Genomic DNA, 13,632 nt, shown 5'->3' with positions numbered 1-13,632 from the left:
GATTCCACTTAGGTAAATTCTCTGCCCGCACTGAACCCAAACCACTTGGTAAGTTAATTTGATCAATTCACAGGAGTTGAGAAGCCAGTGAGGGGACAACTGCAGCAGCCTCTCACTCTAGGCCCAGAGGGCTTCCCTGGGAAGGAGATACCCTGAAAACAAAATGCTCCTCAACATTAGACAGGCAGTGACCTAAGAAGGAGCATTCAATCAGGGCAGCAAATCCTGTTTTCAAGGCACTGAGATTTATTGAAAAACTACATACATATTAAAACCTCTTTATATACATTTTCCCCATGACAAGATTACAAATATACAAACATAAATTCCGTCAAAGTCAGCATCTTGAGTATTAGAAACAACTGTAGAAAACCCAAATATACCCTAATTCCATCAATTAAATTGCTGTTCCCCATCTGCCAATAAAAAACTGGCACAATTCATCCAACTTCCCAAGTCCAGCTCCTGACAGTGAAACCACAGTATCACATGGAATGTTTTTCCAAAGCAGCAGGGGCACTCAGTCCTGAGGGGGAAAAAAATCTGCCTAAAATTCTGAGAGCCTCATGGAAGTTCAAGGAAAATCGGAAGTGACGGCAAGTCTCTTCAACAATACTTTGATTAAACTCCATGGTGGTTTCCTCTCAAAAAAGGTAACGAAGTATTAAATTGTCCTCTGGTCAGGGAAATGTATTCAACCCAGCCGAATGCAATAAATAATGGTTATATTTCTTCTTGTCAGGATGAGAAAAGGGATCCTTGAGCAAAAGTGTTTCAAGTCAAAAATCTAGTCCCAGGAGAGAACTCTCTGCCCCATGGAGTAACTAATGTGGACAGACACTGGGTGTAACCCTTTATCTTCATCCTCATACTCCAGAAAATTAGGGCCAACTGACTTGGGTACCAGTTTGAGTCCTTACTACAAAGAAAGCAAGGGTTGATTGGAAATTTGAGGCTGCCTTGCGAAGAGGCACAGAGAAAAATGGAAAGGGCAAGACTAATAGCCCATCTGTTGGTTACTCGGTCCTCTGCCTAAGAAGTCCCTCTTTCACTGAGTCCTGGTCACTGTGGTACAGATCTTAGGGGTGTGAAAGAGTCCTTCTGGTATTGACAATCACTGTGTTCTGTAATTTTCTGTAATGCCTCACTTTTTCCTTCTCCCCCTCATGCTCCAACCACCCCTTTCACAAAGAGGTATCAACCCAGGAAGCTGCTGGGATAAAATATCCAAGTATGCCGTGGGTCGATGTTGTAAACACCGCAGAATTAAGTTAGTGGCTAACCCAGGAAATAATACTAGGAAAGGAAAGAGATGTCCAGAGCCTTGCGGTGAAAGAACTGGAATCTCTGTCCACAATCTTAATGCACTGATTATGAAGGAAGGGGGGATCATCCACATGAGCATCAATTCCAACCTTCAGTGCCAGATACTTCTCAACGCGGTCTCAACACAGCTGCTGGCGCCCTCGATGGTGTTAGCTTTCCAAGTATCTGAAGATGCTTTCCTTCAATCCTGAAGTGCTATCGTCTGCTTTGGGGCGCTTGGGTGAAGGGGATGTCACTAAAGATGGACCCCGTCTCCTTACCTAGAGAGCAGAGAGAGACAGAGCCAGCTCAAGACCCTCATGCCAGTATTTACCTTCAATTAGCTCTTAAGCAACTCAAAGCTAAATCATGAACAATTAAAAAAAAAAAGAAATAGAAACTTTCCAGGCAAGGTTCAAAGCTGATTATCTACTGGGGGTTGCAATCCCCTTGGCTGGGGAGCACAAGATCAACACTGCAGCATAAGCCTTTAAGCCAAAAATATATACTTTTTAATTTTAAAAACAAACAATTAAATAAATAAATTCTGCTTTGGAGAGTCACCAAATCAGTTCTCAAATTCCCTACCTGAGGCTTAGACGATTCCTTTGCTGCCTCAGCCTTGACAGGAGAAAGTGTATGGAAGACAAAGTTTCTTGAATTTCGGGGAGCACTGGGGTTGAGGTCAGAGAGGGCAGCCAGTTTCTGAAGCACAGCTTTGGGCTGGTTTAGCAGTGAGCCTGTCTTCAGCTGAGGAAAGAAGAGACATCTGGTAGCAAATTCCAAGGGTCAAGGCAAGAACGAGAAGTCGGTTCCTCCCTGCCTCCCCCAGGTATCGAGGGGACATATTCCTACCCGACTCAGGTAGGAAAGAAATAGGAGGCTCCTTAGACACCTACTTCCATTTCTGTAGCCACCACCCTCCCCTAAAGACAAAATCTCCCCTTAGCTTGACCCGGGCCTTTATAACACTGCAGATCCTGATGTCAGGCGACAAAGTCCCCAACTAACCTGGCTGGCACTTCCTGGTCTGATGGCTTCAAAAGGATTTCTGAATAAAGACTTTGATTCTTGAATAACCACGGTGCGACTGACTGGAAAGAAAAGACAGAAGCTCGTTCTGGGCAGAGCTGGGTAGAATTACTTTTAAATCTAAACAAGCTCAGAAGCCTTTAACCAAACCCATAAACTAAAGCCATAGGAACTCTGATTAGTTTACAATGATGACTTGAAACTAGAGTAAGTGGCTATGAGAAGAAAGATAACTAAATTGAACTTATCGACTAGTCATTAACAGAATTAATATGAAAAAACAAGAGTAGTCAGAGTGTGGAGCAGTGTTTGAGAGCTTTAGCTCTGGGTTGAAATTCTAGCTCTAACACTTAGGTATATAATCCTGGGCAACAAAATAAAGAAGCCAGAATTCACGACTCTGAGCTGCCTTTGAACATGAAGTAAAACCAGCTACGTATATTCACAAGTACAATGTCCACTGCCCAACAGTCTCAGATCCAAACATGCTGTCTCCACACCTCTGAGAGGCTTCTTTAAGACACTATCAAACAGAGGCCCATGACTAAGCTGTGACAGTCCCCAAAGGTTGGAGCTGCCTCCAAGGCTCCAGCACCAACAATCCAGGGAGCGGGACCCTGAGGAGGACCAAGCGCTCACCATTCTTCTGCAGTGCTCTGGCTGTAACTTTCTTGGCTAGCATCATAAACTGACTGTCTTCCCCAACTTCTTCTTCTTCTTCAGCTGGAATGTCCCCCTGCTGTGCCTGAAAATAAAACTCAGACAGTAGTAACAGAAGTCTGCAGCTCCCCCAAATAGTTAGCATAGCTTCGAAGCTAGAGCACCTGGGATATCATTTCTTTTCCTTTTTGCAACCTTTTGTTGCTTTAGACAAAAGAATTGAACTTGGACAAACAGGAAGAGAACTGCCCAGGTTAACCTTCTCAAAGCACAAAAGAAAATCCGAGGACTAAAAGGGACAGCAGTATGTTGCCCAAGATTTTGAAACTATCATGAAAAGCCAGGTGACTGGGTCTTCTCCTCCTCATAAATTAGGGTCAGAATAGGCAAATTTCCTGCAGACTTCCCACCTGGTCCCGAAGCCACTGCTCTCGTTCAATTCGCTCCTTCCTCCATCTGGCTTCTGTTTCATCAAGTTGTTCTTCAACCTGATCATCATCGGAGTCTCTGTGGAACAAGTCCATCTGCGAAGCATCATCTGAAGCAGAGAGTTAAGGCCATCAGCATTCTGCAGTCCCCACAGGAGAGGGTGTGTGGACAGACACAAATGAACTCCCATTGTTTACCATATACTGACAAACTTTTCCTATCCACTGATAGAAAATAATGGTTACAGCCAGCTCCTCCATAACAGCCGGCTATACTTTGATTTCCAATTGCGGTCTTAAACTGGACAAACGTGCACCTTGTACCATTTCCTTCTAAAGGCAATAACCAAGATACCTATGTTTTTCCATCGGAATTTCCTCATTCGTCCAGGACCATCACTGTGCAGATCCCCATCAGCAAGGTACCTTTCTTGGTATAAACGCAGCTGTCGCTTATCATCATCCAACATTGTTTTCCTACAACAGGAGAAATATGGTGTTCAAAACCAGGACCACTCTGGCTGGTTAGAGGGTCACACCCCACGACTCAGAAGGGCTTGTTGGGACACTGACATGTGTATTTTCTTGACTTGATTCTGTAGTTCCTCATCAGAAGGAAGTACTTCATCAATTACGTCCTCTTCATATTCATCAATCTCTTCTCCATCATACTCGTCTTCACTTCCCACGTCACTCCCTGATACCTCTGCTTCATCCTCCAGGTATTTCTTCAATCTCCTGGAAAACAATTTTGAAGATTAGAAAATTCAACAATGAATATACACAGAATTTGGAAGCAATAAGAAAAGCAGAATATAGAGCCATCTCTAATAACAATAATAAGCTTAAATTAATAATTATAATATATTTGGATAATACTTAAAAGTCTAACATTTATACACACTGTGTGCTAATAACTGTATTTAAGGGCATTATCCCATTCTCTCAGGAGGGGGTACTATTATTCTCTTCAATTTACACTTGAGAACTGAGAACTGAGACTCAGAGTAAACTTACCCAAGGTCACACAGCTAGGAGGTTGCAGAACACGGATTTAACTAGGTTGGTGACTCTAAAGCCAGAACTCTCAGTCTCCCCCGAACATTTGGGATATACCTGCTGGAAGGTTTAAACTATTTTGTTTTACATTTAAGCTCACCAGCTTTGGGAGACAGACTGGAGATAGTACAGTATAGAAAGGTAATGGAGTGGGATCTTCTTCAGCCCACCAAATCTTGACTGCCAAGTTAGAGGCATGACTGAGCCTCAAAGTTCCTGGTAATCAAAACAGCTACTAGTGAATTTTACTATTTCAGTTCCCATTAAGAACAAATCTGCTATCACCCTGGGTTCAAAGTCCTGTTATCTGTGGTCATGAGTGGCAGAAATTTGATGGCTTTCTGAAGGCTGAGTTTTATCAGACTTATGTTATTTTTTTTTAAGCTGAGTTCCTCTGAATCCTAGGGTTCCTGGGGATTCCATTAGGGGCTATAGCCACTCAGTTTCCCAATCTTCCCATCCAGCCTCCTTGAGCAGTTCAACTTTTAGCTGTTATTCTTTATAAGATTACATTCGAACAAAGGACTCTGCAGTTAAGTAAAGTTTAAGAACCATTGCCTTAGAAAAATCTATAGATGACCCAAAGCTGTATGAGATAGTTAATTTGACAAGTGACAAATTAGAACCCAAAACAGATCTTAACAGAGTAGAATGATGGGCTAAAAAAACCAACATAAATCTCATAGGGATCGATACGATGTCCTATATGTGAATTCCAAAAGTCATCCACATACAATATAATATTGAACACCTATTAAAATGATCTTTATAAAACTTTTAATGTCATGGGAAAAGGCTAATGGATATGCTAACTGGGAAGAAAAGCAAGATGCAAAATTGTACATACAAAAAAAATTTGTATGGATCTCAACTATATAAAAATATACGCATAAAAAAGATTATGAGGGGACTGGCCTGCTGGCATAGTGGTTAAGTTCACGTGGTCTGCTTTGGTGGCCTAGGGTTCATGGGTTTGGATCCCGGGTGCGGACCTCTGCACTGCTCATCAAGCCATGCTTTGGCAGCGTCCCACATACAAAATAGAGGAAGATTGGCACAGATGTTAGCTCAGGGCCAATCTTCCTCACCAAAAAAAAAAAAAAAGATTATGAAGGAATAACCACCATCAACACTTCCACAAATATTCTGGATGGTGGACATGGATGACTTTTTATTTATATCTTTCTGTATCCTTTAAAATATTCTAAAATAAACAGCTTACTTTTATAATCAGAACAATAATAAAATATTTAAAAAAATAAAGGCGGGGTCATTTGCCCAAGACTAGGATGAGGAAAACCTGGAATGAGAGTAATTCATAAGAAAAAAGACCCAGGGAATTTTAGTTGTCTACCAGATCCTCAGGATCTACAGTGATTCAGCTCTTGTGATCTTTGGTTACTTTAGAAGTAGTATGCATCCAGCACAAGGGATGAGGCTATACCACAACATAGAGCAGTAGTCAGACCACACCTGAGGATAAAGAGAATATCCAGTACGTGAGGAGTCTGGAAGCAATGTCGTGTGAGAAACAGCTGAAGGAACTAGAGATGTTTAATACAGAAATCACTTGAGGAGGACCTGACCAGCTTTGAACAGTCAAGAGATGGCATGTAAAAGGATTTTATTTAATCTGTATTAATCACAAAAAGCAAAAGTAGAACCAGCAAATTTAGGTTAAAAGGTAGCAAGCTAAAATTTGACTGATAAAACTTTTCAGCAATAGCAGCTGGGAGATCTACCCACCAGCTGCATTAAATAGCCATAGCTCTGCTGCAGCCCTGAGGGGGCAAGTGAGATCCAGCAGGACCATGCAAGTGGGCAGGGACAATCCAGAGCCCCAGCATGATTGCTCGTTGGCTCAATGGGAAAATCCATGGTCCCATGCCAGCCCAAGGGAGAGTCTCAGCTCGACCCTAGTGGAGAGGCCCTGCCCACCAAGCACAAAGGCTGGGCAACCTAGGAGCAGATGCGGTGCAGCTGGGCAAGCTAACTGCTGGCTACATTAGATGCCCATAGCTCTGCTGTGGCCCAGAGAGGGCAAGTGAGATCCAGCAGGACCAGACGGTGGCAGAGTCTTGGTGAAAAAGCTCCCAGCTGCTGCAAAAGCCCCTAACACCACTGCAATCCCTAAGGAGGGAGCATGTCTGGGCGGGTCTGTGGGAGCAGACAGCAGCAACCCGAAGCCCCCGTGTGATTTTTCCCACAGTTGATGGAAGACCCCACAGTACCTCTGCGATCCCAAGGAGTGGCCCAGTCTGTCAGGAACAGCTGACAGGGATCTTGGTGGGTGCAGATTACACAGCTCCTGCTCCCTCCCCGCAGTGGCAGCAAGTGGAGGCAGTAACCAAACTCTATCTCTATGCAGAGGCACAATCCATGCCATGAAGCAGTATGAGAAAATATATTAAATCTCCAGAACAGAAGGAAAATGACAAATACCCAGAAAATAATCCTGAAGAAACAGAAATCTATACCCTAAATGACAAAGAATTCAAAATAGCTATCATTAAAAAACTCAATGAGTTAAAAGAGAATACAGATAGACAACTCAATGAGTTCAGGAGTTATGTCACAAAAGAGCTTGATACTATAAAGAAGAACCAATCAGAAATGCTGGAGATGAAAGACACAATGGATGAGATTAAGAAAAATCTGGCCTCCCTGAACAGTAGGGCTGATAATATGGAGGACAGAATTAGCAGTCTGGAGGATAGGAAGATAGAAATGCTTCAGATAGAGGAGGAGAGAGAACTAAGACTAAAAATAAATGAAGAAACTCTCTGAGAAATATCTGACTCAAGTAGGAAATGCAACATAAGGATTATAGGTATTCCAGAGGGAGAAGAGATGGAGTATGGAGTAGAAAGCTTGTTCAAAGAAATAATAGCTGAGAACTTCCCAAACCTGGGGAGAGAGCTGGAAATCCATGTGACAGAAGCCAAGAGATCTCCAAACATTATCAATGTAAAAAGACCAACCCCAAGGCATATAGTAGTGAAGCTTGCAAAAGTCAATGACAAAGAGAAAATATTAAGGACAAGAAGGCAGAAGAAAATAACCTACAAAGGAATCCCCATCAGTCTGTCAGCAGATTTCTCAGCAGAAATCTTACAGGCTAGGAGAGAGTGGAATGATATATTCAAAATTCTGAAAGACAAACACTTTCAGCCAAGAATACTTTATCCAGCGAAAACATCCTTCAAACATGATGGAGAAATAAAAACTTTCCCAGATAAACAAAACTTAAGGGAGTTCATGGCTGCAAGAACCCTCTACAAGAAATGCTCAGGAAAGCCCTCATACCTGGGGAAAAAAAAAAAGGAAAGGGGCTACAAAATCCTGAGCAAGGAGATAAGTAGAAAGACAAAATCAGAAAATTGCAGCTCTCCTTCAGAACAGGTTAGCAAATGCTTAAGTATAACATTAAAGACAAAGGGAAGGGAAACCCCAAGAATAAATATAATCTTGTCATTTTAACCACAAACTCACAACACAAGAAGAAAAAAAGATGTGACAATAACAAGTTAGAAGGGGAAGAGGTAAGGGATGGTACTGGCTTAGTCTAAGGAAATAACAGGCTATAAGAAAATGGATTATCTCAGGGCCAGCCCCATGGCTGAGTGGTTAAGTTCACGTGCGCTCTGCTCTGGTGGCCCAGGGTTTCGCTGGTTCGAATCCTGGCCGCGGACACGGCACCACTGGTCAGGCCATGCTAGGGCAGTACGCCACATGCCACAACCAGAAGGACCCACAACTAAAAATATACAACTATGTACCAGGGGGCTTTGGGAAGAAAAAGGAAAAATAAAACCTTTAAAAAAAAAGGAAAATGGATTACCTCATCTATGAGATGTTTTATACAAACAACCTGGTAACGACTAAAGAAATAATTAGAACAGAGACACAAAGTACAAATAAGGAGAAAACTAAGAAAACCAACATAGAAAACTACCTAACTGAATTTGTAGTCCAAAATTCATGGGACAGGAAACAAAGGATATGCAGGAGACGCAGAAAATGAATGATAAAATGGCAGCATTAGGCCCCCACATTTCAATAGTCACTCTAAATGTAAATGGATTGAATTCTCCAATCAAAACACACAGAGTGGCAGGATGGATTAAAAAACAGACCCAAGGGGCCGGCCCCATGGCTGAGTGGTTAAGTTAGCACACTCCGCTTTGGCAGCCCAGGGTTTCGCTGGTTCAAATCCTGCGCATGGACATGGCACCACTCATCAAGCCATGCTGAGGCAGCATCCCATATGCCACAACTAGAAGGACCCACAACTAAAAATACACAACTATCTGGGGCCAGCCCAGTGGTGTAGCAGTTAAGTGCACACATTCCACTTTGGTGGCCTGGGGTCTGCCAGTTCGGATCCCAGGTGCAGACATGGCGCTGCTCATCAAGCCATGCTGTGGCAAGCGTCCCACATATAAAGTAGAGGAAGATGGGCACGGATGTTAGCTCAGGGCCAGTCTTCCTCAGCCAAAAAAAAGAGGAGGATTGGCAGATGTTAGCTCTGGGCTGAGCTTCCTCAAAAAAAAGAAAAAAAAAACACACACACAACTATGTACCAGGGGGCTTTGAGGAGACAAAGAAAAAGTAAAATCTTAAAAAAAAAAAAGCTTTCTTTGAAAAAAAACAACAAACAAGACCCAACAATATGCTGCCTCCAGGAAACACACTTCAGCCCCAAAGACAAACACAGACTCAGGGTGAAGGGACAGAAGATGATACTCCAAGCTAACAGCAAACCTAAGAAAGCAGGTGTCGCCATACTTACATCAGACAAAGTAGACTTCAAGGCAAAACAGGTAAAGAGAGACAAAGAGGGGCAATATATAATGATAAAAAGGACACTCCACCAAGAAGATACAGCATTTACAAATATATATGCACCCAACACAGGAGCACCAAAGTATGTAGAGCAACTATTAACAAAACTAAAAGGAGATATCAACAACAATACAATAATAGTAGGGGACCTCAACACCCTACTAACACTAATGGGTAGATCATCCAGACAGAAAGTCAACAAGGAAATTGTAGAATTAAATGAAAAACCAGACCAGATGGACTTAATAGATATATATAGAACACTCCATCCAAAAACAGCAGATTACACATTCTTCTCAAGTACGCATGGAGCATTCTCAAGGATAGACCATATGTTGGGAAACAAAGCAAGCCTCAATAAATTTAAGAGGATTGAAATAATATCACGCATCTTTTCCTACCATAATGCTATGAAACTAGAAATCAATAACAAGAATAAAGCTGGGAAAGCAGCAAAGATGTGGAGATTAAACACCACGTTACTGAACAACCAACGGATCACTGAAGAAATCAAAGGAGAAATCAAACATTATCTGGAGACAAATGAAAATGAAAACACACATACCAACTCATTTGGGATGTAGCAAAAGTGGTCCTAAGAGGGAAATTCATTGCAATACAGGCTCACCTCAATAAACAAGTAAAATTTCAATTAAGCAATGTCAAACTATACCTAACAGAATGAGAAAAAGAACAAACAAAGCCCAAAGTCAGTAGGAGGGAAATAATAAAAATCAGAGCAGAAATAAATGAAATTGAAACAAAAAAGACAGAAGAAAGGATCAATGAAACAAAGAGTTGGTACTTCAAGAAAACAAACAAAATTGATAAACCCTTAGCCAGGCTCACTAAGAAAAAAAGAAAGAAGATGTAAATAAATAAAATCAGAAATGAAAGAGGAGAAATCACAATGGATACCAGAGAGATACAAAAGATTATAAGAGAATGCTGTGAAAAACTATATGCCAACAAATTGGACAACCTAGAAGAAACAGATAAATTCTTAAACTCTTACAACCTCTCAAAACCAAATCAAGAAGAAATAGAGAATCTGAATAACCAATCACAAGTAAAGAGACTGTAATCAAAAACCTCCCCAAAAAGAAAAGTCCAGGACCAGAGAGCTTCTCTGCAGAATTCTACCAAACATTCAAAGAAGATTTAATACTTATCCTTCTCAAACTACTGCAGAAAATTGAGGAAGATGGAGCACTTCCTAACACATTCTATGAGACCAACATCACCCTGATCCCAAAACCAGACAAGGACAACACGAAGAAGGAAAACTACAGGCCAATATCACTGATGAACATAGACGCAAAAATCCTCAACAAAATATTGGCAAACCAAACAGCAATACATTAAAAAGATCATACACCATGCGGAAGTGGAATTTAGACCAGGGACACAGGGATGGTTCAACATCCGCAAGTCAATCAATGTGATACACTACATTAACAAAATGAGAAACAAAAACCACATGATCATCTCAATAGATGCAGAGAAAGCATTTGACAAGATGCAACATCCATTTATTTATTTATTTTGAGGAAGATTAGCCCTGAGCTAACATCCATGCCCACCTTCCTCTACTTTATATGTGGGACGCCTACCACAGCATGGCTTGCAAAGCTGTGCCATGTCTGCACCCAGGATCCAAACTGGTGAATCCCGGGCTGCCAAAGCAGAACGTGCACACTTAACCACTGCACCACTGGGCCGGTCCCTCCATTTATGATAAGAACTCTGAATAAAATGGGTACAGAAGAAAAGTAACTCAACATAGTAAAGGCCATATATGACAAACCCACAGCCAACATCATACTCAATGGGGAAAAACTGAATGCCACCCATCTGAGAACAGGAACAAGACAAGGGTGTCCACTCTCACCAGTCTTATTCAATATAGTACTGGAGGTTTTGGCCAGAGCAATTAGGCAGGAAAAAGAAATAAAAGGAATCTCAATCGGAAATGGAGAAGTGAAATTCTTGCTGTTTGCAGACGACATGATCTTATATATAGAAAACCCTAAAAAGTCCATTGGAAAGCTGCTAGAAGTAATCAACAATTACAGCAAAGTTGCAGGGTACAAAATCAACTTACATAAATCAGTAGCATTTCTATACTTTAATAACGAACTAACAGAAAGAGAACTTAAGAACACAATCCTATTCACAATCACAATAAAAAGAATAAAATATCTTGGAATACATTTAATCAGGGAAGTAAAAGACCTATACAATGAAAACTATAAGACTTTCCTGAAAGAAATTGCTGACAACATAAAGAGATGGAAAGACATTCCACGCACATGGATTGGAAGAATAAACATAGTTAAAATGTCTATACTACCTAAAGCAATCTACAGGTTCAATGCAATCCCAGTCAGAATCCCAATGACATTCTTCACAGAAATAGAACAAAGAATCCTAAAATTCATATGGGGCAACAAAAGACCCCGGATTGCTAAAGCAGTCCTGAGAAAAAAGAACAAAGCTAGAGGTATCACGATCCCTGACTTCAAAATATACACAAAGCTACAGTGATCAAAACAGCATGGTACTGGTACAAAAACAGGTGCACAGATCAGTGGAACAGAATTGAAAGCCCAGAAATAAAACCACACATCTATGGACAGCTAATCTTCGACAAAGGAGCTGAGGGCATACAATGGAGAAAAGAAAGTCTTTTCAACAAATGGTGCTGGGAAAACTGGAAAGCCACATGTAAAAGAATGAAAATTGACCATTCTTTTTCATCATTCACAAAAATAAACTCAAAATGGATCAAAGACCTAAAGGTAAGACCTGAAACCGTAAGGCTTCTAGAATAAAACACAGGCAGTATACTCTTTGACATCAGTCATAAAAGGATCTTTTCGGACACCATGTCTTCTCAGACAAGGGAAACAATAGAAAGAGTAAACAAATGGGACTTCATCAGACTAACGAGCTTCTACAAGGCAAGGGAAAACAGGATTGAAACAAAAACATAACCCACCAACTGGGAAAAAATATTTGCAAATCATATATCCGACAAAGGGTTAATCTCCATACTATATAAAGAACTCACACAACTCAACAACAAAAAATCAAACAACCTGATCAAAAAATAGGCAGGGGATATGAACAAACATTTCTCCAAAGAAGATATACAAATGGCCAATAGGCACATGAAAAGATGCTCATCATCACTGATCATCAGGGAAATGCACATCAAAACTGCACTAAGATATCACCTTACACCTGTTAGAATGGCTAAAATAACCAAGACAAAAAATAACAAATGTTGGAGAGGTTGTGGAGAAAAAAGAACCCTCATACACTGCTGGTGGGAATGCAAACTGATGTAGCCACTACGGAAAACAGTATGGAGATTTCTCAAAAAATTAAAAATAGAAATACCATATGACCCAGCCATCCCACTACTGGGTATCCATCCAGAGAACTTGAAATCAGCAATTCAAAGAGACTTATGCACTCCAATGTTCATTGCAGCATTATTCACAATAGCTAAGATGTGAAAGCAACCTAAGTGCCCATCAACTGATGCCTGGATAAAGAAGATATGGTATACACACACACACACACACACACACAATGGAATACTACTCAGCCATAAAAAAGGATAAAATCATCCCATTCACAACAACATGGATGGACCTTGAGAGTATTATGTTAAGCGACATAAGCCAGATAGAGAAAGACAAACTCTGTATGATTCACTCATCTGTGGAAGATAAACAAACACACGGACAAAGAAAACAGATTAGTGGTTATCAGGGGAAAGGGGGATGAGGGGTGGGCACAAAGGGTGAAGTGGTACACCTGTAATATGACTGACAAATAATAACGTACAACTGAAATTTCACAAGGTTGTAAACCATCATAACATCAATTTAAAAAAAAACCCTACAATTTTAAAGAATAAAATCTTAAATTAAAAATGGAGAAAACCTATAATCTCACTGCCTGTTCAAATAAACTATTTTCAATTTAAAAACAAACAAACAACTTTCTAGCAATTGAAGAATGGACAGATCACCTACATTTGCCTTTTCAACTTCTCCGATTGCCTCTGGAGCTCTTCTTCATCATCATCTTCGTGGTCTTCGAGCGCCAGATCTTCATTATCAGAGTCACTGTGTTCATCCTGCAAAATCATATAGTATCACTCCCCAAGTTACACAGAATAAAATGTATCCTCAACTAAAACAGGATTTATAAACTTCTGCCCAAACATCCCATTCTAGGAAACTGCTTCTGATAAGATGCCAAACAAAATTCCCAAGAACTCAGTCTA

General features: G+C 40.8%; 1 protein-coding gene across 1 annotated transcript in view; it reads right to left on the bottom strand.

Moving 5' to 3' along the window:
- Window positions 1-226: 226 nt before the first annotated feature.
- CLSPN (claspin) overlaps window positions 227-13,632 on the bottom strand; it is a 31,353-nt gene continuing 17,947 nt past the window's right edge. The window contains exons 18-25 of the mRNA XM_008517503.2: window positions 13,379-13,482; window positions 3,999-4,163; window positions 3,781-3,902; window positions 3,408-3,535; window positions 2,977-3,082; window positions 2,317-2,399; window positions 1,894-2,055; window positions 227-1,586 (exon numbers count right to left, since the gene is read on the bottom strand). Of these exons, the coding sequence (XP_008515725.2) occupies window positions 1,476-1,586; window positions 1,894-2,055; window positions 2,317-2,399; window positions 2,977-3,082; window positions 3,408-3,535; window positions 3,781-3,902; window positions 3,999-4,163; window positions 13,379-13,482 (981 nt within the window). The 3' untranslated portion in view covers window positions 227-1,475. The remainder of the gene's footprint in view (window positions 1,587-1,893; window positions 2,056-2,316; window positions 2,400-2,976; window positions 3,083-3,407; window positions 3,536-3,780; window positions 3,903-3,998; window positions 4,164-13,378; window positions 13,483-13,632) is intronic.

The sequence above is a fragment of the Equus przewalskii genome, chromosome 2 (genome assembly GCF_037783145.1).
Source record: "Equus przewalskii isolate Varuska chromosome 2, EquPr2, whole genome shotgun sequence".
Classification (NCBI taxonomy): domain Eukaryota; kingdom Metazoa; phylum Chordata; class Mammalia; order Perissodactyla; family Equidae; genus Equus; species Equus przewalskii.
Note: the sequence above shows the minus strand (reverse complement) of the source record. Positions and strands in the feature narration are given on the sequence as shown.